This window comes from Lactuca serriola, chromosome 1, assembly GCF_051521515.1.
Source record: "Lactuca serriola cultivar US96UC23 chromosome 1, Lser_US96UC23_V15, whole genome shotgun sequence".
Lineage (NCBI taxonomy): Eukaryota > Viridiplantae > Streptophyta > Magnoliopsida > Asterales > Asteraceae > Lactuca > Lactuca serriola.
The window spans coordinates 192,855,559-192,880,118 of record NC_136408.1 but is presented as its reverse complement, the minus strand read 5'-3'; the positions used below and the strand labels follow the sequence as shown (position 1 = coordinate 192,880,118).

The window sequence follows — 24,560 nt, the reverse complement described above, 5'->3', positions numbered from 1 at the left end:
CAATTTAAAACTCAATGAATCAAATTTCTGTAAGGTTTCAGTCTTTATTTTGCAACTTGTCATTCTCATCAATTAAGTTTTTCAGCATGTCCTTGTGGTCTTTGGACTTAATAAAGGATTCAATTTTATCCAGACCAATTTTACAAGCATCTGAGGTTTCATCTGCAGAGACAATAGATTCACATTTTTAACACTCGGCATCAATTTCGTCTTCCTTTAATTCAAGGAAAGGCAAGATCATTCTGTGAATTTTTTTTCCTAATTTCACAATCTAAATGCAACTGGGTAGTATTAGAATATAGTCGTTTAGCAATTAAACAAAAAATATTCCTTTGTTTCAAAAGCATTAAACTATGACCCTGAAAATAAATGTGTTCGTCTTTAGATCTAGGCAACTCCGACTCTATCTTTTCTATCCAAATCCTTCGCTCATCACTCTTGGATGATATCCTGCTGATTTGATCAGTTAGGTTAGAATTCGCCAGACGGGTTTGTTTTAAGCTACCACTTATACTAGAAAAGGTAAATTTTAGATCATTTAATTCTATTTCATAGTTAGATATGGGTATTTTAAGAGATTTGAGAATGGAATTTACCTTCTTGATCAGTTGATCACATTCATTGATTTGCTCACAGACTGGTTTTGCTGCAAAGCACTTATCATCTCTTCTCTCCTTTGTTCCCTAATATCCACCATCAGTTGTGTAGCCTTTCATCTGTGACACATCATTGATCACCATCAGACACCTTCCAGTGAACTTTGAGCCATCTTCTTTCGCAACAAATTCCCTGCCATGTGTGGGCTTGCGAACTTCCTCATCCTCTGAATCAGTAGACCAGATCTCTACTCCTCCAAACTCGTTCTCAGCTGTATTTTCCTGCACAATTAAAGTAGGCATTGAGTTATCAGCAGACTTCTTCTTCTTGATCTCTTCCAACTTACGCAAGTGGTAAGTCTCATCATCCTCCCCTTCTTTCTTCTCATTCAGCCTCCTCAGCATACACTCCTTTGCCAAATGATTTTTGCCATGACAATAGTTACGGTCATAGCCCAAGTCACCAACCAGCTTGCTTTCCGTCTTCTCTTTGTCCTTTTTTATAACTTGACGAGTGCTTTTGTTCTCCTCTTTCGCTTTCTTGGAGCTGTAACTTCCCTGCCAGTTTTGGTTCTTAGTGGTAGGGAATTTCTTTCTTGCAAACCGTTTGGGGTTTCAAATCATCAAAGCATATTCTTTGCTCGTCAAATCATTATCAGATAGATCAATCTCTGGTTCTTCATATGCAACACCCTTGCCCTTTGAAATGAGAGCCAAGGACCCCATACCGGACACAACTTTCATTTCTTTCCTCACTTCACTTTCATGCGACTTAAGAATGCCAACAAGTTTCGCCAATGAATAACTCTTGAATTTTTCATGTGCTTTAACTATTGAGACTACTGAGAAGATGATTATATCGGTTGAACGTCTGGCTAAGATTCTCTTCTGGCTTTTGTTTGAAGTCACCAAACTCCGATAGCAGGAGTGTTTGGGTGGAGTGTTCGAGATCAGCATCTGTGGAATAAAGCTCTTTAAGCCTGTCCCAAATATCTTTCGCATTGTCACAAGAACTCACCAAGCGAAATGTATCAGACTGTAGAGCGAACCTTATAACCCTCATTGCTTTGATATTGCTGAGGAGTTTGACTTTCTTATCCTGAGGAACCTCCTTCACATCGATGAGCAGTTGGTTGTATTCCTTTTGAGTTTTAATGGTTCTTTTGGTTTCAGAGTGAACAAAATGACCCAAAGTAATAGCTTCCTAGATCAAATACCCATGATCTTCTGAGCCAAGAACATAGTCTTCAAAATGAAGAGCCCATACTTCATACTTCTGAGGATATAGAATCGAAATTCTTGTGGTTGATCCTATGTTGTTTGAGATCGTCGTGCAACATGTTGACTTGATATTCTATACCTGTTAAGAATCAGACTTGTAAGATCGTATTAGGGTAATATCAAAATCACAGAGTAGCATCAACAAAGAAATGAGGGCTCCAACAGATTCGATAATAACGGAAACCCTAATGATTTCTTCAAACAGAAGAGATGCGTATGATTTACACAGTCTCCTTCTGTGATACCAATTGATAGGATTAAAATTCTTATAGATCGAATAGATTCTAAACAAGTATAATAAACACAAAGTAAAGTAAGAACACAGGATGAATCAACAATGTGTCAAATGATTAAAAGATTCAACATCAGAAGAACTCTATAAAGAATTGCTACTGTAGAGGTGTGCTAGGGTTACAATAAAAAGTTATCTAATCGATACTAACTATGGTGCATGCATGCACTCTAAATACTTTAACCCTAATTAATGACACAGTATGGACAGGCCCAATACCGAATACAAAATGACTAATTATATAAGCCCAATGACACAATCTATTATACCCAACACTTCCATAAGATTAAAACCATACGTCGGAAAATCTCAAAGCTTAATCCTCAAGCTCATATTAGAGTATCTAGATTAAAAAAAATTATTCATGGTTTAAAACCAAAATTTCTTAGTTTTGTAGTAGTTATACAAGGATGGCCTACACAACCATCCCTTATGGAGTTCAAAAACCTACTTGTCGGTCAAGAAGCATTGGCAAAAAAAGGTAGTGTATCTATCAAGACAGAAGAGGAAGCTTTATACATGGGTAAAGGCAAATGAAAGCTCAAACCCAACCATGGACGAAAATGATATGGGGACATAAACAGAAACCATGGAGGTGATAACAAGCAATGTGAGGTAGAAAAAGGTGAATCATCAGGAGAGAAGAAAAGCCACCATTCAAATAAGCTTTTCCTATTTAAATGCTACAAATGTGGGCATCATGGACAGATGGCTCATAATTGTAAAATTTGGTCCTCCGAAAGAGGGAAATGCAACAGCCACACAATAAGAAGAACCTTGAGATGCTAAAGCATTCTTTGCAAAAAAAGAAAGTGTGTTAGGTGTCCATGCTACAACTGGAAAACAAAAGAGTAAGTTAAATGAGTGGATCATTGATTAAGGTTGCTTTAACCATATGGCAGGGGAGAAAGTGCTCATCCAAAATGCAATCATATGTAGAGACAGCAAGGTAGTTGTAATTATAGATGATTCCAAACCTCTAATTGCTCATGTTCTGACGTTAACTTCTATCCAAAAGATAACAAGAAAAAGTTGTTATTACAAGGTATATATCATGTACCAGGAATAAAGAAAAACTCCTCAGTGTTACAATTGACTAGAGCATGTCACTATGTGTTGTTGGGTCCTAATGACATGAAGGTATACACAAATTTCAAAACCTTATCACAACCAATAACATGTGAACATCGTGCATAGTTAATCTATGTGATGCCCGCTGAAACGACGTATGTGGATAAGACGAAAAAGAATTATAATGTAGATCTTTGGTATATATGTTCAAGTCACGTGAGTTATGACAAGATGGAGTTAATGATGAAGAAGAAGATGGTCAACGGATTGACACATATTCAGGTGAATAAGGGTCTTGTTTTTGTTGGTTGTCATTTTGCTAAATCCGAACAACTGCCTCATGAAAAATCAAGCTTCCAATCAAAGGTCCTGTTAGAGTTAGTTCATTTCGATGTGTTCGATGCTATAAACTAACCACCTATTTAAGGTATGTAGTATATCATAGCCTTTATTGATGATTTTTCAAAGCACGTTTGGGTATATTTTTATGAATTGAAGGAGACATGTGAAGCTTTCAGTAAGTATAAAGAATTCAAGATTGAATCTAAGAGCATCCACAATGGGGAGTTTAATGGAAGAGTTGAATGAGGTGTCATGCCTATTTGTCATTCAATGGATACAACTCCACCATTGTGAAATGCCCCCTTGACATTCAATAGATTTGCAGTTCAATGGTCACTGAACTCTTCAATGGGAAAAGGAAAGTATTTAAATCTTTAACTAAATATTTTTTAATATGTTCCATTGAACTTGTAGAGTTTAATGCATTGTGGGATAAAAATCAAAAAAAGTTGTATGGAATAGTGAATGATGACGTGTCACTCCATTGAACTCTATAGAGTTCAATGCATTATGGATGCCCTAAGAAGGTAATCGGGAAAGCCATTTGTTGCTTATGGTCTAATAATGAAGGGGAATACCTTGATGCAAAATTTTTTGAGTATTTAAAAGAACATAACATTAGAAGACAGTTAATGTTTCCTAATATCCCACATTAGAATCGGGTCTTAGAAAGGAAAAGTAGACACCTGACTAAGAATGGAGTCTTAGAAAGGAAAAGTGCACACCTAACTAAGATCTCACGGAGCATGATACATGACAAAAATGTCCTTGGAAGGTTCTAGGTAGAGGCTATGAAGACAGTTGCATATGTCATTAATCAAATCCCCCCAATAATGTCATCTTTTTCACAAGCTAGAAAAGAAATTTGTTTATTGCATTTTCGTGTGCTATTCCAAGAGAGAAAAGGATGGAGATATTATGACCTAACTAGTGGTAAATGTTATGTTTCAAGGAATGTCGTTTTTGATGAAACATCCTCGTGGTGGTCAACTAATTGTGAGACTTTGCCAGACTCGAAAACAATGAAAGAAAATTTGGAGTCTTCTAAGGTTAACCTTATCTTAGATGAAAGTGAAACAATGGTTGACGAAGATAGCACAAGTCCATGCACAACAACCTTGGCCGTTAGGTGTATTTCACGTGGAGACAAATGACGACAACCTTGGAGTATCAAATATAAGTGAATCGTCTAGAGTAAGAAAACCAAATCCCGGTTATGCTAATTCAACTATAATGGAAGATGTAGCATAGGGACAAGATAATTATAACCAAGCTCGTGAAGTGCCAGAATGGATAACGGCTATGAAAGAGGAGGTATATGCCCTAGAAAGTATCAAACGTGGGAATTGGTTCCTAATCCCAAAGGTGTTGATCCCATCTCGTGTAAATGGCGGTTTACAAGGTGAAACGACATGCATATGGATTTGTGGAGAGTCTTAAATCCAGACTCGTTGCCCATGAATTCTAATATTAATTTGGAGTGAACTATGAAGGAACATTCAACCATGTAGCAAATCTAACCACCATACATGTTCTTCTTGCCTAGCAACTAGCAAACGATGGAACCAACTGGATGTGAGCAATTCGTTTTGTATGGAGATATAGATCATGTTATTCACACGGAACAATCAAAGGGATTCGAAAGTAAAACTCATCCGCAATACATGTGTAAACTGAAGAAAACACTATATGGACAAAGCTACCCCGACGAACATGGTTTGAGGAGATTGTTGAGTTCCTGGAGCATAATGGTTTCTTTCTAACAATGGCAGATGCAAGCCTATTTGTGAAGGCGATTGGTGACAAAGTGGTGGTTGTTCAAGTGTACGTCGGTGACCTAATAATAATGGGAGACCTTGATGATGAAATTTTACCGTTAAAAGAAAACTTGTGTACAAGGTTTCACATGAAAGACCTTGGAAAGTTGAATCACTTTCTGGGATTAGAAGTAAATTATGAAGATATAGTACTACACCAAAGAAAATACATGATTTATCTGTTGAAGTGATTTGGGATGATCACTTGCAAATCGGTTGCGACTCCTATGTATACCAATGCAAAACTTTATGAAAGTGCAGACAGGAAGCTTGAAGTTGCTACGATGTATAAAAAGACCGTGGGAAGCCTTATTTATTCAACCCTGAGAAAGCTAGATATTGCATTTGTGGTTGGAGGCCTAAGGAGGTACATACAAAATCCTAGAAAACCTCATCTTGATGGATGAGTGTTGAGATTCATCAAGACAACTTTGAACCATGGAATTATGTTTAAGAGGAAATCAGGAAGCATGTTATCAGTTGCTCTGATGCTGACTATGCTGGTGACATGACTCGACGTTCCAATACTGGTTATGTCTTCATGATTGGATTGTCATGGTGCAACAAACATCAACCAACCATGTCCCTCTCCACAACCGAAACCGAGTACCCTGCTGCTACAATGGCAGCTGAAGAGAGTGTGGCTCTTTTAACTGTTAAAAGATACAATATGAATCAAGATGCGGAGTATCAGGTTCCTATCTTTCATGACCACCTCTAGCCCGGACCAAGCATAAAGAAGTCCACCATCATTTTATCCGCCAGAAGGTTCTTAAAGAAGAAATTGACTTACAATATGTAAACACCAGAGAACAACACTACTGGAAAATTAGCTATAGAGTACACCCCCATCTAATACGGTTGTAAATAAAAACCGTATTATAAAGGGATAAATAAATATAATACGCACAATTTCAGCATCTAATACGGTTAAGGAGATGTACTAGAAACAAAATGAAATAACTAAATAAAATACGCCCCCATTTTGATTAAGTACGGCTAATACCTAAATTGAATACGCTTCTCCTCCCAACCGAACACCTTAACACCACCCTTTCTCCATCTCTACACCACTAATCGGTCCTTCATCTCCATCTCCCCTGTCGCAACACCATCATCACCGGCCAGCCAGCCTCGCCTCGCCTCGCCTCGCACCCCCAATAATTCAACCAACCTGAAAATCCCACCACCGGACCATCATCATCATACAAATTAACCACACCTGCGGTTCAAATTTAAAGGGTAAGAGCTAGATATATTTTTGGTAAAACTAGATATATTTGCCTGATTCAGGTCACAAAAATTGTAACAAAGTTGATATAAAAAGTAATGAGTTGTGTTGTGGAAGGTTGTGTGATAACTCATAACACAGGTACCACCCTGGAGCACAAAAATGAAAAAGAATAACTTGAAGTAAATAAATCCTACACACACAAACAACACAAGTCATTAGAAATTTTAAATTCATACAAAAAAAACATTAAAATCCCACAACATACGCCAGTATTACCACCACCAGGGACAAACACCGATGGTGGTGCACCACCAGCAGGAGGAGGAGGATGAGGATTTGTGCCAAAAAGTGACATTTGTGGGTTGTTAACAGATGCAGGAACTGATAACTCAGAAAGCATGTCAAGCAAGTTAGCACCACTTGAAGGAGCTTGAGAAAAAGGCATCAGCTTTGTTACCACTGGAGTTGGAGTTGAATCAAAGTTTGCCCAATTGTCATTTAACGAAACAGGAACAAAGGGGGGAATTTGTTGTGTTTGTGGGACCGAAGCAACTGAAGGATCATCAGTGTCAAAATCAATCAAAGAACTTTGTCTGTGGTTGTAAAGAAGTTGAACCACCGTTGGTTTTGGGAGGAGGTTCGATTTAAAAATAAAAAGTATAATTTTTTGAAATAAAGGAATTGTTTTAGTGATATAATTTTTGTTTTTCATGAATATGAAAAACAAACCACCAAAAAATAAGTTACTGGCTTTGGGGAATTAAGTTTCAGAACAATATGATTTAGTAAAAAAAAAATTAAGTACAATGCTCACGTACAAAACTTAATAAAAAAGTTGAATAAAATTATAATTTAATAAACTATAATTATAATTTTATTGTGGATAAGCTCCCAAATTAAAAGTTCTTTTTATCATTTTCATTGCGACATGACCTCCACTATTTGTAATTGGCATTTTTAATGCAACTTTATTTTACATGGAATTGCTTTCCGAAACATATTAAAGCTATTCAATTTTGGTATAAATGTAACACTCGAATAAATATCGTAATTAAACAATTTATATATAATATATTGTTTGGACTTTAGAGGTCTCGAGAGACCACATACTCAAGTATTGTCAAACTTCACAAAAAGTTATGTGTCATTTTCTTTAACAAGTATAGTGAGTGAAAAACAATACATATATGGATCGAGGCTTGATTCCTCTACCCCTTACTTTCTAGCTTTCGATATACAGATTCTGTAGAAAATCTAACTCCAGATTCACGAGGTTTGACTAAAGGGCCTTTTGAAAGATTCAAATTTACCCTCAAGAATTTGTTCAATATTTTCCTTAAGTACTACACACTCTTGACAGTCCTTGAGTACTACACGCTCTTGGAGTTGTACGTTACTGAAAACAATTGACCCATTGATAGAACAAATAGTTAATATTTACCACGTTAATATTAATAATCTCTTAACATTTCATTCAAATTATTTTATTCTATTGTACCTTCACATTTGATAATTGTGTAGCTATAATAGCAATGCACTTACATTTCAATATCAATATAAGCATTATACTATTATTTGTAAATAAAAGAAAATACATTGTTATTATTTTGTAGGATGACTCTAATCCTTTCTTTTTGTGGTATTTTTTTTACACAGATGTATCGTGAAACTTGGATGTATTGACTACCACGGGCTAGCAGTGAATATTTACATAACCTCAAGAAATTTCTTAAAGTTGCTGAGGATCATCCGGTGAATAGAGGAGAATGTTACATTTGGTGTCCTTGTAAAATGTGCCGAAATTGTAAAAAGGTCTATCATTTGGATATAATAGAAGAACATCTGATATGTGAAGGATTTATGAGTGGATATACGTGTTGGTCACAACATGGCGAGTTATTGATTGATCATAACACAATTGATGTCGAATCTAGTTATGATGATACAGATGATTCAGAAGATGACATCCATGATAACCTAGATGACATGTTACATGATATTGAAGATAATGTGCCTGATAGAGATTATGAAAAATTTCAACAATTGTTTGAAGACGTTGAAAAACCGTTGTATGACGGCTGCATGAAATTTACCAAGCTTTCTGCTGTTCTAAAATTGTTTAACCTAAAATCAAATAATGGTTGGAGTGATAAAAGTTTCACAAACTGCTAGGAGTTATACATGAAATGCTCCCTGAAAGTAATGAGTTACCTGTCTCAGGATTCCGGATCAACAATCATTTTACTTTTGCCCTCCATGAAATGACAACTTTAGGCTCTCTTTTATTTAGGTGTCATTTTGTGTTGATTTAATGGACTTAATAGGAAAAAACATGTCATAGGAAGATCTTTATTGCTTAGGAGATTTATGGTTTTCTCCCATGTAGTGTCAAAGTATTTGGCATAAAGAGCCCTCAATAACTTGCTTGTCCTGTACGCGGATAGAGGGAGTTTCAACTCGGCCTTCTACTAAGAGTGCTCCACAAATTCCATTTCTTATCTTATTCTTATGGGGAAGAGTGAACACTATGACTAGTGAGGCCCCTCCTTATTTGCGATCGCACCTATTCTTTTATTGAACTAAAATATGAAATTGGTGTTATGAATAATACCTACAATTACAAATGCATTTGGATTAAAAAATTGACCTTTTTTTTCAAATTTTAAAATCTTGTTTTTGATTTGTAAAAATGTTGTCTCGTTAATTCTTGGGCGCATGAAATCCCATCTGTAATCCATATCAAAAAAACAAAACTATTAAAAAAGGGAGCTGATAAATCCACTGCTTTTTTTATCGATCCACATACTTTTGCTAGTAATTGACCACTATGCCCCTAACTTAATTATACAATGTATTAAATATTCCAAGGGTTTTTTGGGAGTTGTTTCGATTCTCTTTCCAAACACGACGCACAACCACAAATAGCTCAATCTTCCTCCTTCAAAGCTGCAATGTGATAAGCTCATCGGAACGGAATACAGCCGGCAACTGCTCGTCACTTTTTCCCCTCCGAACCCATGTTGCTCCTATGAACCCAATTCGTATATCCTCCGTTTCCTCGTGATTTCCATCCAGTTTTCAATTTTCCAGCGGACTTTTCCTTTTCTCCATGTTCTCAGATCCATTACCAGTACACTGGTCTTGAAGGAACCCGACTTTCTCGAACCAAAAGTGTGTGAAATTACCAAGTCGGACGAGAAGTTATTTGTGAAGTTTACGTGACAGCATTCCGGAGCTCTGATGATGCGGTTCTGGACGGCTGTCTTCCCGGTAAATGTAAACCTTATAGTCGAGTGACCGGTGACAGGAATATGTTACTAACCAGTCGTGTTAAGAAACGTGGACTCTCTGATCACTGCATTTTGGTCCTTCAACACATTTACAGGGACGAAGATTGCAAAACGTATACGTTGGCTGAAGATTGAAGTACCAAAGTAGGAAGGAACGTCATGAGGAAGAAGGAGTGTTAATTGGTTGAGGCGCATAAAAGAAGACGTGTAATAATTAAAATCTAAAACACACTATCTATTTAAATAAAGAGTATAACCGTCCATTAGGTAACAAATTATGTGGATGAATAAAAAAAATCAGTGAAAGAATCAGCTCCCTTAAAAAATGTATTATAACTCCACATTATTTGGGATAATCCCAAGTTTGGCGCCGTTCATCAATCTACATTAAAAAGTAATATATATGTTTTTGATTCTATCACAAAATATAAATCTTATATATAATTACTTTTTTATACTATCAGTCAAGTCAAGGCACGTCTTTGCACATTAATTAGATTAAAAATCAAAATTGACCAAAAGTCAAAATTGCAATTCGCGTTCACTTTTACTTATCACGAAACGAACGCCTCCGCCTTCGCCTTCGGTTGACGACGCCTCCGCCTCCGGCCGACGACGCCTCTGCCTCTGGTCTCCAGTCGATGACACAGACGAATCCGGCCTACAGCCGCTTCCGCCTCCTCCTTCTTTCACGTTGTTTACAGGTACGATCGGCCTTTGGGTGTAGTTGATTAATGTTGTGTTTATGACAATGTCTTCTTTGTACGGCATATTACTTCATATTGCTTGTTGATAACCCTAGAAAGCATCATCGACTCGTACAATGTTGATTAATGTTGTGTTTTATAGATTTTGGTAGTACTAGTGCAATGCTGCTAGTTGGCTAGGAGTCGATAATGGTTATTAATCGACAATTTCAACTGGTCTATGATATCATAATCATATAATTTCTAGTAACCTACTTCTGGTTATGATTATTTGATTATTTCTTTTTCTGGAATAGATCCTAGAGGCAAACCACATATACATTATACAGTTTAGGATCAATTTCTGAAAACAACACCTGCAGATGGCAATAACCATACTACAATTCTTGAATTCTTGATTTCATAAAAATTGCTCTATTATACTTCACACAATACAGACACATACATTACTGATGTTTTTTGAAGATTTAGCTTTGAAATTATATCCACTAACCCGTTTTTCATTGGTGTGGTGTCCTATTTTAGAATATGAAGAAATCCAAATTCCAATATAATAAAACAGAAAGTAAATTTACTATTTACCTGCGTTCTTTTAATGACACTAAATCCTTGAACAACTAAAGTTCAGTTGAGTGTAATTCCATGAGAAGAGCTTGTTTTTTAGTGGCATTTCCCAATTGATAAGCATGTTCAACAACTAGATAAAAAGATTCAAAATTAAATTTTAATATCAAGAGGCATCAAAATTCCAATATTGCCCTTTTAATATATTTCACTTAAACCTCAATAATATTGTAATTTGTTACTCATTTTTCTATGCTCATTATTACCTGCCATCAAAATTACAATATTGCCCTTTGTCATGGTATTTTAAAACTTCTCTCTCCTTTGCATTTGTTACTTTCCTCTGGTAAATCATATTAACATTCTATGCTATAAACTGACTAATAAGTTGAAATCAGAAAAACAGGAACAAATATATCTATATTGTTTTTGTTATCTTGTATTTATTCTTATGGAATTTTCGTTGTTTGATTACACTTTTTTGGTATGAGTTTTTTATTCTTATGGATTTTTAATTGTTCGTTGTTTGATTCTTTCATGGTTTCTTGAATTTCCAAAGCCTTTTCAAGGTTGTATATGAGGAAAGATATCTTTAACATATCTTTACCCTCATCGTTTTCTATGATTATTTTTATGCTCATTTTCTTATCAACGGGTCTGAGGTAGAAAGAAAAACTAGAAAAAGAAGTGTTGGTAAACCCAAAACGAAACATCTTGAAGCAAGGTATACATATTAACAAACATTATTTGAGTTAGTATATGAATCAAGAGTACATAAAGCATCGGATTTGTTTTGAAAAGAGCAGTAATTTTCCTCGGTTTTTTTTTTTTTTGCAGATTTCTTGTTATGGAGGCTTTGCATAAATGTTTTTGTAAGGTACACAAACATCCCTTGTATTTCATGTTGAATTTGCTCATATTTTTTATGTTTAAGAGAAGTTTTCACCCTTTGCATTGCTATGCTATAGATGAAGTTGTTAATGGCAGGAAGGTCCTATAATTTAAGTTTTCTTCATTAAAAGTTATTTGAGATTTTGAATCCTAAGTGTTTTTTTTTTGTTTTTGTAGGCATACAATGAATCAGCCACACAGGGGAAAGAGAGGTTAGAGGTGTGACATTAACAAATTTAAGAATGTTTTTATGTTTAATGAACTAAGTTCATTGTAATTTTTTTTTCTGTTTCTGAAAATGAAAACATGATCAATGATGTCCCACTTCTTATGGTTGGAATGGAATCATATAGTAGCTTTGTATTTTGTAAAGATTGATCCTTCACATGGTAATCATATGGTAGCTTTGCAGAAATTGAAGAGTTTGTTTCAGTTGGAAAGGTGATCCATGTGTTCCACAGCATACGTGGACTGGAATTGGTTGTGTAATAAGACTGGATAGAATGCCAAAGCCAAAGCCAACATCAAATACGGTTGTATAGTGGTGTATTAAATGTGCATATATGGCGTATTAGATGATTGTAAAAATAGATAGGATACATATAGTACGGTTAAATAGCCGTACTTTATTATGAATGTAATCTAATACACCCCTCTACTAATACGCCCTCTATGTCCGTATTATATTCATAATTTCAACCGTACTCTATTAACCTTTTTCTAGTAGTGCAAGCTGCAGATTTGTTTACAAAAAGCCTACATACTTGGTTGAATTCTGCAACATATTGGGCCTAGTGGAAGCAGGTGTTGAGAGAGAATATTGAAATAACAACACCTTCATATTATGCTCACGCGTAGATACATGTGACAGACATACAACCTTAATCGTATGTTCACGTGCAGATACATATGACAGACATATACCTTGATTGTTTTTCGGTTCATTTTCCATTGTGTTTGCTTTTCTTTTCAGTATTCGACTTCGTCTTGTCTAGTGGGTAGTTCGGCTTATTGGTGGGTAATTATTTTATTTCCTGTGTAGGTGCCAACACATTCGTTTATACGATGTTTATACTATTGTGTAAAGGAGTAGGGTATAATCCTTTAGGTTTATTACAAACAAATCTACACTTATACCATCTGCAAGTCGAGTACAAACCATTCAGTTTAAGGGAAAGCACACAGTTTCTTCATATCCGTGCTTTCTACGTCCACTTCAAAACATTTATTGTGCTGCCTCCAGTAATCAGCTGTTGGGTTTATCCATTCTGATTCCGGAATCTCAATCCTCGACTTCATCAGATCATCTCTTGAGAAGTTGTATTTGTCATCTCTCTTCTTCACCAACTCTGGTTTCACCACCCCATCCTCCGCCGCTTGCGGAGACATCATTAACGATGGAGGGCCCAATGGAAGTTTATCACCTACACAGTACCCATCCAATGATCTAAATACAGTCAACCAAAAAAATTAAAATCCTTATCGTTTCCTTTACTCAAGCAAACAGTTAATCATACCTCTATCAGTTTGCCATGTGCACCAAAACTTGCCGTAAGTTTTGGCTAGATTTTTTAACTCCGGCATGACAATCATATCTGGCATTCTTGGGTGAACCCAAAGACCAGATTTTATCTGAAGAAAACAACTTTTTATGATTAATACATATCTTTAAAAGAATTCATGTGTGAAATGAGAGTGGTTTAATTTGAATAAACCTCGTAGGCATGAGAGTGCCAGAGTTTTTGTTCCTCAGGTGGCAGCGTTTCAAAGATAGTATCAGAAACTATATATTCCACACCTACCAAATTAAAACGCTTAAATTCAATACGCAGTTATGATCTTACATAGTTACTTAATGTTAAACTAAAAGATATATATGTATACCGATGAGACGGCCATTGGAGTCATCAGTGTCGTAAACTGCAGCCTGGAGGAAGTCCTGGTTAAGTCGCGTGATGAAGTGGTGAGTCTCGATTTGACGAGACATGTCATGGCTGTACAAAGCAAAAGTACAAGCATGTTGGCTCATCTGCCTGATGGGACTTAAGGACTGCAACATTTGAGACCCTTTGTCAAGAATTTGTTGCTCCAGCGACATGGGTTTTCCCGGCGGGATCTCAGTATTCACGGCTCCGGCACCGTCGGTGGCATAAGTTGAAGACATCAGCGATTGATATAAAGAGGAATAACAAGTGTGTTTTTTTTCTATCGATTGAAGTGTGTGGGAGAAGAGGCCGGGTGAATCAGTAGATAACTTCTACGGAAGAGTAGTCAACGAGCAAGAAAGCGCACGTAATCAAGATTCAAGAGGTGGCGAGACAAGCGGAGTCATGGGATGACACACTGCCAGGTGGTTGAAGCTGCTTGCCACGTGTGAAGGTGATATTACGTTTGATTAAATTATAAAAATAGTCCTCGAGTTTAATAAACTATTGAAATTTTGAAAACTAAACCTTCGACTTTGTAATTTTGGTCTTAATTGGACCTTTTTTTTAGTTCAACTGCCCATAAAATTGCACAAAAACATCCGAATGAACTAAATAAATTTTATTATAGCCTTCTACCATATCTTGATTCACGAGAATATCAGCAATAGATTCTAATTCTCCAGACTCACACTACTGGAAAATTAGCTATAGAGTACACCCCCATCTAATACGGTTGTAAATAAAAACCGTATTATAAAGGGATAAATAAATATAATACGCACAATTTCAGCATCTAATACGGTTAAGGAGATGTACTAGAAACAAAATGAAATAACTAAATAAAATACGCCCCCATTTTGATTAAGTACGGCTAATACCTAAATTGAATACGCTTCTCCTCCCAACCGAACACCTTAACACCACCCTTTCTCCATCTCTACACCACTAATCGGTCCTTCATCTCCATCTCCCCTGTCGCAACACCATCATCACCGGCCAGCCAGCCTCGCCTCGCCTCGCCTCGCACCCCCAATAATTCAACCAACCTGAAAATCCCACCACCGGACCATCATCATCATACAAATTAACCACACCTGCGGTTCAAATTTAAAGGGTAAGAGCTAGATATATTTTTGGTAAAACTAGATATATTTGCCTGATTCAGGTCACAAAAATTGTAACAAAGTTGATATAAAAAGTAATGAGTTGTGTTGTGGAAGGTTGTGTGATAACTCATAACACAGGTACCACCCTGGAGCACAAAAATGAAAAAGAATAACTTGAAGTAAATAAATCCTGCACACACAAACAACACAAGTCATTAGAAATTTTAAATTCATACAAAAAAAACATTAAAATCCCACAACATACGCCATTATTACCACCACCAGGGACAAACACCGATGGTGGTGCACCACCAGCAGGAGGAAGAGGAGGAGGATTTGTGCCAAAAAGTGACATTTGTGGGTTGTTAACAGATGCAGGAACTGATAACTCAGAAAGCATGTCAAGCAAGTTAGCACCACTTGAAGGAGCTTGAGAAAAAGGCATCAGCTTTGTTACCACTGGAGTTGGAGTTGAATCAAAGTTTGCCCAATTGTCATTTAACGAAACAGGAACAAAGGGGGGAATTTGTTGTGTTTGTGGGACCGAAGCAACTGAAGGATCATCAGTGTCAAAATCAATCAAAGAACTTTGTCTGTGGTTGTAAAGAAGTTGAACCACCGTTGGTTTTGGGAGGAGGTTCGATTTAAAAATAAAAAGTATAATTTTTTGAAATAAAGGAATTGTTTTAGTGATATAATTTTTGTTTTTCATGAATATGAAAAACAAACCACCAAAAAATAAGTTACTGGCTTTGGGGAATTAAGTTTCAGAACAATATGATTTAGTAAAAAAAAAAATTAAGTACAATGCTCACGTACAAAACTTAATAAAAAAGTTGAATAAAATTATAATTTAATAAACTATAATTATAATTTTATTGTGGATAAGCTCCCAAATTAAAAGTTCTTTTTATCATTTTCATTGCGACATGACCTCCACTATTTGTAATTGGCATTTTTAATGCAACTTTATTTTACATGGAATTGCTTTCCGAAACATATTAAAGCTATTCAATTTTGGTATAAATGTAACACTCGAATAAATATCGTAATTAAACAATTTATATATAATATATTGTTTGGACTTTAGAGGTCTCGAGAGACCACATACTCAAGTATTGTCAAACTTCCCAAAAAGTTATGTGTCATTTTCTTTAACAAGTATAGTGAGTGAAAAACAATACATATATGGATCGAGGCTTGATTCCTCTACCCCTTACTTTCTAGCTTTCGATATACAGATTCTGTAGAAAATCTAACTCCAGATTCACGAGGTTTGACTAAAGGGCCTTTTGAAAGATTCAAATTTACCCTCAAGAATTTGTTCAATATTTACACGCTCTTGACAGTCCTTGAGTACTACACGCTCTTGGAGTTGTACGTTACTGAAAACAATTGACCCATTGATAGAACAAATAGTTAATATTTACCACGTTAATATTAATAATCTCTTAACATTTCATTCAAATTATTTTATTCTATTGTACCTTCACATTTGATAATTTTGTAGCTATAATAGCAATGCACTTACATTTCAATATCAATATAAGCATTATACTATTATTTGTAAATAAAAGAAAATACATTGTTATTATTTTGTAGGATGACTCTAATCCTTTCTTTTTGTGGTATTTTTTTTACACAGATGTATCGTGAAACTTGGATGTATTGACTACCACGGGCTAGCAGTGAATATTTACATAACCTCAAGAAATTTCTTAAAGTTGCTGAGGATCATCCGGTGAATAGAGGAGAATGTTACATTTGGTGTCCTTGTAAAATGTGCCGAAATTGTAAAAAGGTCTATCATTTGGATATAATAGAAGAACATCTGATATGTGAAGGATTTATGAGTGGATATACGTGTTGGTCACAACATGGCGAGTTATTGATTGATCATAACACAATTGATGTCGAATCTAGTTATGATGATACAGATGATTCAGAAGATGACATCCATGATAACCTAGATGACATGTTACATGATATTGAAGATAATGTGCCTGATAGAGATTATGAAAAATTTCAACAATTGTTTGAAGACGTTGAAAAACCGTTGTATGACGGCTGCATGAAATTTACCAAGCTTTCTGCTGTTCTAAAATTGTTTAACCTAAAATCAAATAATGGTTGGAGTGATAAAAGTTTCACAAACTGCTAGGAGTTATACATGAAATGCTCCCTGAAAGTAATGAGTTACCTGTCTCAGGATTCCGGATCAACAATCATTTTACTTTTGCCCTCCATGAAATGACAACTTTAGGCTCTCTTTTATTTAGGTGTCATTTTGTGTTGATTTAATGGACTTAATAGGAAAAAACATGTCATAGGAAGATCTTTATTGCTTAGGAGATTTATGGTTTTCTCCCATGTAGTGTCAAAGTATTTGGCATAAAGAGCCCTCAATAACTTGCTTGTCCTGTACGCGGATAGAGGGAGTTTCAACTCGGCCTTCTACTAAGAGTGCTCCACAAATTCCATTTCTTATCTTATTCTTATGGGGAAGAGTGAACACTATGACTAGTGAGGCCCCTCCTTATTTGCGATCGCACCTATTCTTTTATTGAACTAAAATATGAAATTGGTGTTATGAATAATACCTACAATTACAAATGCATTTGGATTAAAAAATTGACCTTTTTTTTCAAATTTTAAAATCTTGTTTTTGATTTGTAAAAATGTTGTCTCGTTAATTCTTGGGCGCATGAAATCCCATCTGTAATCCATATCAAAAAAACAAAACTATTAAAAAAGGGAGCTGATAAATCCACTGCTTTTTTTATCGATCCACATACTTTTGCTAGTAATTGACCACTATGCCCCTAACTTAATTATACAATGTATTAAATATTCCAAGGGTTTTTTGGGAGTTGTTTCGATTCTCTTTCCAAACACGACGCACAACCACAAATAGCTCAATCTTCCTCCTTCAAAGCTGCAATGTGATAAGCTCATCGGAACGGAATACAGCCGGCAACTGCTCGTCACTTTTTCCCCTCCGAACCCATGTTGCTCCTATGAACCCAATTCGTATATCCTCCGTTTCCTCGTGATTTCCATCCAGTTTTCAATTTTCCAGCGGACTTTTCCTTTTCTCCATGTTCTCAGATCCATTACCAGTACACTGGTCTTGAAGGAACCCGACTTTCTCGAACCAAAAGTGTGTGAAATTACCAAGTCGGACGAGAAGTTATTTGTGAAGTTTACGTGACAGCATTCCGGAGCTCTGATGATGCGGTTCTGGACGGCTGTCTTCCCGGTAAATGTAAACCTTATAGTCGAGTGACCGGTGACGGGAATATGTTACTAACCAGTCGTGTTAAGAAACGTGGACTCTCTGATCACTGCATTTTGGTCCTTCAACACATTTACAGGGACGAAGATTGCAAAACGTATACGTTGGCTGAAGATTGAAGTACCAAAGTAGGAAGGAACGTCATGAGGAAGAAGGAGTGTTAATTGGTTGAGGCGCATAAAAGAAGACGTGTAATAATTAAAATCTAAAACACACTATCTATTTAAATAAAGAGTATAACCGTCCATTAGGTAACAAATTATGTGGATGAATAAAAAAAATCAGTGAAAGAATCAGCTCCCTTAAAAAATGTATTATAACTCCACATTATTTGGGATAATCCCAAGTTTGGCGCCGTTCATCAATCTACATTAAAAAGTAATATATATGTTTTTGATTCTATCACAAAATATAAATCTTATATATAATTACTTTTTTATACTATCAGTCAAGTCAAGGCACGTCTTTGCACATTAATTAGATTAAAAATCAAAATTGACCAAAAGTCAAAATTGCAATTCGCGTTCACTTTTACTTATCACGAAACGAACGCCTCCGCCTTCGCCTTCGGTTGACGACGCCTCCGCCTCCGGCCGACGACGCCTCTGCCTCTGGTCTCCAGTCGATGACACAGACGAATCCGGCCTACAGCCGCTTCCGCCTCCTCCTTCTTTCACGTTGTTTACAGGTACGATCGGCCTTTGGGTGTAGTTGATTAATGTTGTGTTTATGACAATGTCTTCTTTGTACGGCATATTACTTCATATTGCTTGTTGATAACCCTAGAAAGCATCATCGACTCGTACAATGTTGATTAATGTTGTGTTTTATAGATTTTGGTAGTACTAGTGCAATGCTGCTAGTTGGCTAGGAGTCGATAATGGTTATTAATCGACAATTTCAACTGGTCTATGATATCATAATCATATAATTTCTAGTAACCTACTTCTGGTTATGATTATTTGATTATTTCTTTTTCTGGAATAGATCCTAGAGGCAAACCACATATACATTATACAGTTTAGGATCAATTTCTGAAAACAACACCTGCAGATGGCAATAACCATACTACAATTCTTGAATTCTTGATTTCATAAAAATTGCTCTATTATACTTCACACAATACAGACACATACATTACTGATGTTTTTTGAAGATTTAGCTTTGAAATTATATCCACTAACCCGTTTTTCATTGGTGTGGTGTCCTATTTTAGAATATGAAGAAATCCAAATTCCAATATAATAAAACAGAAAGTAAATTTACTATTTACCTGCGTTCTTTTAATGACACTAAATCCTTGAACAACTGAAGTTCAGTTGAGTGTAATTCCATGAGAAGAGCTTGTTTTTTAGTGGCATTTCCCAATTGATAAGCATGTTCAACAACTAGATAAAAAGATTCAAAATTAAATTTTAATATCAAGAGGCATCAAAATTCCAATATTGCCCTTTTAATATATTTCACTTAAACCTCAATAATATTGTAATTTGTTACTCATTTTTCTATGCTCATTATTACCTGCCATCAAAATTACAATATTGCCCTTTGTCATGGTATTTTAAAACTTCTCTCTCCTTTGCATTTGTTACTTTCCTCTGGTAAATCATATTAACATTCTATGCTATAAACTGACTAATAAGTTGAAATCAGAAAAACAGGAACAAATATATCTATATTGTTTTTGTTATCTTGTATTTATTCTTATGGAATTTTCGTTGTTTGATTACACTTTTTTGGTATGAGTTTTTTATTCTTATGGATTTTTAATTGTTCGTTGTTTGATTCTTTCATGGTTTCTTGAATTTCCAAAGCCTTTTCAAGGTTGTATATGAGGAAAGATATCTTTAACATATCTTTACCCTCATCGTTTTCTATGATCATTTTTATGCTCATTTTCTTATCAACGGGTCTGAGGTAGAAAGAAAAACTAGAAAAAGAAGTGTTGGTAAACCCAAAACGAAACATCTTGAAGCAAGGTATACATATTAACAAACATTATTTGAGTTAGTATATGAATCAAGAGTACATAAAGCATCGGATTTGTTTTGAAAAGAGCAGTAATTTACCTCGGTTTTTTTTTTTTGCAGATTTCTTGTTATGGAGGCTTTGCATAAATGTTTTTGTAAGGTACACAAACATCCCTTGTATTTCATGTTGAATTTGCTCATATTTTTTATGTTTAGGAGAAGTTTTCACCCTTTGCATTGCTATGCTATAGATGAAGTTGTTAATGGCAGGAAGGTCCTATAATTTAAGTTTTCTTCATTAAAAGTTATTTGAGATTTTGAATCCTAAGTTTTTTTTTTTGTTTTTGTAGGCATACAATGAATCAGCCACACAGGGGAAAGAGAGGTTAGAGGTGTGACATTAACAAATTTAAGAATGTTTTTATGTTTAATGAACTAAGTTCATTGTAATTTTTTTTCTGTTTCTGAAAATGAAAACATGATCAATGATGTCCCACTTCTTATGGTTGGAATGGAATCATATAGTAGCTTTGTATTTTGTAAAGATTGATCCTTCACATGGTAATCATATGGTAGCTTTGCAGAAATTGAAGAGTTTGTTTCAGTTGGAATGGTGATCCATGTGTTCCACAGCATCCATGGACTGGAATTGGTTGTGTAATAAGACTGGATGGAATGCCAAAGCCAAAGCCAACATCAAATACGGTTGTATAGTGGTGTATTAAATGTGCATATATGGCGTATTAGATGATTGTAAAAATAGATAGGATACATATAGTACGGTTAAATAGCCGTACTTTATTATGAATGTAATCTAATACACCCCTCTACTAATACGCCCTCTATGTCCGTATTATATTCATAATTTCAACCGTACTCTATTAACCTTTTTCTAGTAGTGTCAATAAAAAATAAAAAAATTAGAAAAAATCCAAGCCCAAATTATTCAAATAATCCATGTGCATATTGCACACAATGGTATTATTGTCTTGTCCGTACTGTAATTCTGTATAGTAACATATATAGTCCATGTGCATTACAATTTGCACACAATGATATTATTGTCTTTTCGATTATATCTTCTTAACACGATGGTGTCTAAGGTACATCTTTTCCGATATTTGAACTTTCTTTCTAAATTCGTATGTCGATAATTGCAGCTATAGTCGTTGTTTCCACTTTTGTCGAGATAAGGGTAGTTCATTACACACCTGTTTATTACCATAACACTAACTAGATGAGGAGCCCCACTTTGCAGGGATGGATTTGGACAGCTCCGATCATTTTGGCAACTTTGTGTTTGTTATCGATAGAGGGTAATTTGGTATGTCTTATATAGATATTCTTGCATAGACAATTTGTTTACAGAATGTGATGGGTTGAGTATGAATTTTGTACAAAATATTAATTTTCTAGCAAAGAGTTAACTATGGAATGCGGTTTGGTTTGGAAACAGAAAAGAGGAAGGGTATGGAAAAGGAATCGTTGGTGTTGACTCTAATTAAGTGTTTATGAGCCTCGTTCTTGAAGGAGATTCAAGAATCCAACATGTTATCCACTGTTGGACATATAATCTTAACTGAAAACTGAACACAAAACTCACTTACATAACAAAAGGTTACATCAAGATCTAACACTCTTAAATAGTATCCATGCATACGGAGGTGTTTATGCAGTAATAGATGGTAATCTGAAGGCTCAGCCTTTCCAATCCTCTTCTTATTGTCAGCCAGTCTTGCCCTCTTTCTTTGCAATGTCGATGGTGTGACCAACCTTTGTATCTGTGGAGCCTTGCTCACTTCATTACCTGTATGTATTAAATTCCTATTAAAACCCCCAGTCAATGAATGGATCCAATCACCCTTTTGCTAAAATATATGTATAACGAAAGAAATAACGATGGAATAAATTATAAAAGAATCAGTCTAACAGCTTGTGCTAGGTCAGCTTCTCTTGTCATTAAGTTGTAAAGACCATTTTGCCCCTAACTTCTGCCTTTCAGTTTGAGGTTTCATGGCAGGAAATCTCTATGCTTCTTTCTTTATCTACTAATAAAATATAAATTTATATTGTTAATATTATTTATTTATTTATTTATTTATTTTACTTTTTATAAGATAAAATAACATCATACTATTGACAAATTGTAGTTAAAAAAGAGTAAATGAAAGAAAAACCCTAATATTTTAGGTAATTTTTTCATTTGAAAATTATAAATTTTTTAACTTTTTAACCATTTGATATTTGGGAATTGATAAAAAAAATCATAGAAAGTTACTTTCTATGAATTAATAAATCAATTTCCATTTCTATACACACAACCCATGAGTATATCACTAATATAATGCAGGGAAAAAATTCATAGAAAGTTACCTAGATGGAGGTGATAATTAAAACCCTTCCTCCCACCACCACCGCCTCCACCGCTACCCGGTTCTCAAAGAGTATTAGAACAAAGAGTAAACGAAGAGACGAGAAGATGGGTTTTCATTTTTAGAGTGCAACAATCTCTTTGTTCTTAAGACACAAAATCGAATACGGTGGAGGCAAGTGATGGCAGCAACTAGTCGAGGACCAAAGCTAAACAGTGCCACTGAAGTTTTGTGGTCAGCGATCGAAGGATTTAGGGTTAAGCAATGGCGAGGAGGAGGATGAATTGGTGATGAAGACAAAGACGAAGGCGGCTGCCGACGTAGAATTCGCGCAAATTAGGCTTTGTAATGTATACATATTGTGAGTGTTCGTCGAATTCGAGCGCACAAGCCGGAAAGGAGAATCATTCCCCAACAAAATAGAGCTCTTGAAAGCAGACATCTGTTGATATGCTACAAGAATCGTCAACTTTACATAGAAGCTTTGAAACAGGAGGATGATTTACTTATCTGCTACAGAAGGAAGACATTTGTGAGTGTCGATTGAAGAAGCAATAGGGTTTTAAATAAAGTATTTTTCCTAAATTAAAAGGTAGATGATTGAATTAATTATTTATTATAATTAAATAATATTTGGCCCATATTAATCCCTACATCCACACAATATTTGTTCATCCATATTTGAACCTCACTCTCTCTCTCTCTCTCTCTCTCTCTCTCTCTATATATATATATATATATATATATATATATATATATATATATATATAGGTAAAGGTTCAAATGAGAACCACTAAAGAGTAAAAACCCTAAGAAGTATACAATATTACCAAACTACTCATTCGTGCAAAAGCGGCCGTAGTAATGGAGAAGGACTGAGGTTATTACAGTAAATTCAAACACAGTTGATTAAACAAACTTTCTTTTAAAATCCCTTTCCTCCTCAGATAGCACACACGTAAAAACATTGTTACTTTTTACTTTCTTTTTACTTTTTACTTTCATGCTCCTTTCTCTTCTGCACAAAATCAACAGTGTTTTCATATTGTACTAGCTAGGGCTTGTTTATAAACATAGATGCGCCATGGGAATCGATGGAAAAACGAACCTTCTTCTTCTATTTGAATTTTATCTTCTTCTCTCTTTGATTGCTTCATATGATTCATTGCTTCAGTATGACTATTATCGACAATCCTACTCTGAAGCGAACCAAATTATTAAATCAAATATACGTCGGATCTACGATCGAAATTCGAGTGCTGCTCCAACTATTCTTCGCCTGGTTTTTCATGATTGTTTTGTACATGTTAGATATTATCCCTCATTTCACACTTCTACATCTAATACGATGTCTTCGGTTTTTCAACTTGTGATTTCTGGTTTGCTTGTTTCTCTATTTCTATTCGTTGTGGTATATGATCGAATCTATTTGTCCATATCATGATTTATCCAGATTGATGTTATACAATCTCATAGCGTTAATAAAATATAGCTAGTTACGAACATGATTGTAATCCTGTTAAAGCAAATTGATAATGCGATGAGTTTTTTGTACTGTAATTGCACGTTAACATCACCAATCTAGGTTTTGATGTTGATTCTACCAAATTCACATAATACTAGTCTCAAAGTGTTATTCATAGTCACTTAAAGAGTGTTTATATACATTATTGTTAGATTCGAGTATTTTTGTAGATAATATGAATTTGAATGAACAATTGAACATGATACAAGGATGTGATGCCTCGGTACTTTTGGATCCCACAAATCAATCATCTTTGATTCTATTCTTCTATTCTTTAAT

At 35.2% G+C, this 24,560-nt stretch overlaps 1 protein-coding gene and 1 long non-coding RNA gene across 2 annotated transcripts; both read right to left on the bottom strand.

Annotated features, from left to right (window-relative positions):
- Positions 1 to 13,117: 13,117 nt before the first annotated feature.
- LOC145072328 (histone acetyltransferase (DUF1264)) lies at positions 13,118 to 14,364 on the bottom strand. Its single transcript, XM_079018740.1, has 4 exons — positions 13,970 to 14,364; positions 13,801 to 13,883; positions 13,603 to 13,717; positions 13,118 to 13,509 (listed from the first exon to the last, which is right to left on the bottom strand). The coding sequence occupies exons 1-4, from the start codon at positions 14,247 to 14,249 to the stop codon at positions 13,253 to 13,255; spliced, it is 735 nt and encodes a 244-aa protein (XP_078874866.1). The 5' UTR covers positions 14,250 to 14,364; the 3' UTR covers positions 13,118 to 13,252.
- A 7,511-nt stretch (positions 14,365 to 21,875) lies between these two features.
- Positions 21,876 to 22,426, bottom strand: LOC145072320 (uncharacterized). The gene is made up of 2 exons (XR_013690977.1): positions 22,315 to 22,426; positions 21,876 to 22,191 (listed from the first exon to the last, which is right to left on the bottom strand). It is a non-coding gene; the product is annotated as an uncharacterized LOC145072320 (long non-coding RNA).
- Between the last annotated feature and the right edge of the window lie 2,134 nt (positions 22,427 to 24,560).

Bases quoted from the DNA above. Each gene is read 5' to 3' on its own strand.
- LOC145072328 (XM_079018740.1), bottom strand. From the start codon at position 14,249: ATGTCTTCAACTTATGCCACCGACGGTGCCGGAGCCGTGAATACTGAG. The intron at 13,718-13,800 runs GTTTATTCAAAT...TGTTTTCTTCAG, and splicing joins GGCACTCTCATGCCTACGAG to ATAAAATCTGGTCTTTGGGT. The intron at 13,510-13,602 runs GTATGATTAACT...GGTACTGTGTAG, and splicing joins CACATGGCAAACTGATAGAG to GTGATAAACTTCCATTGGGC.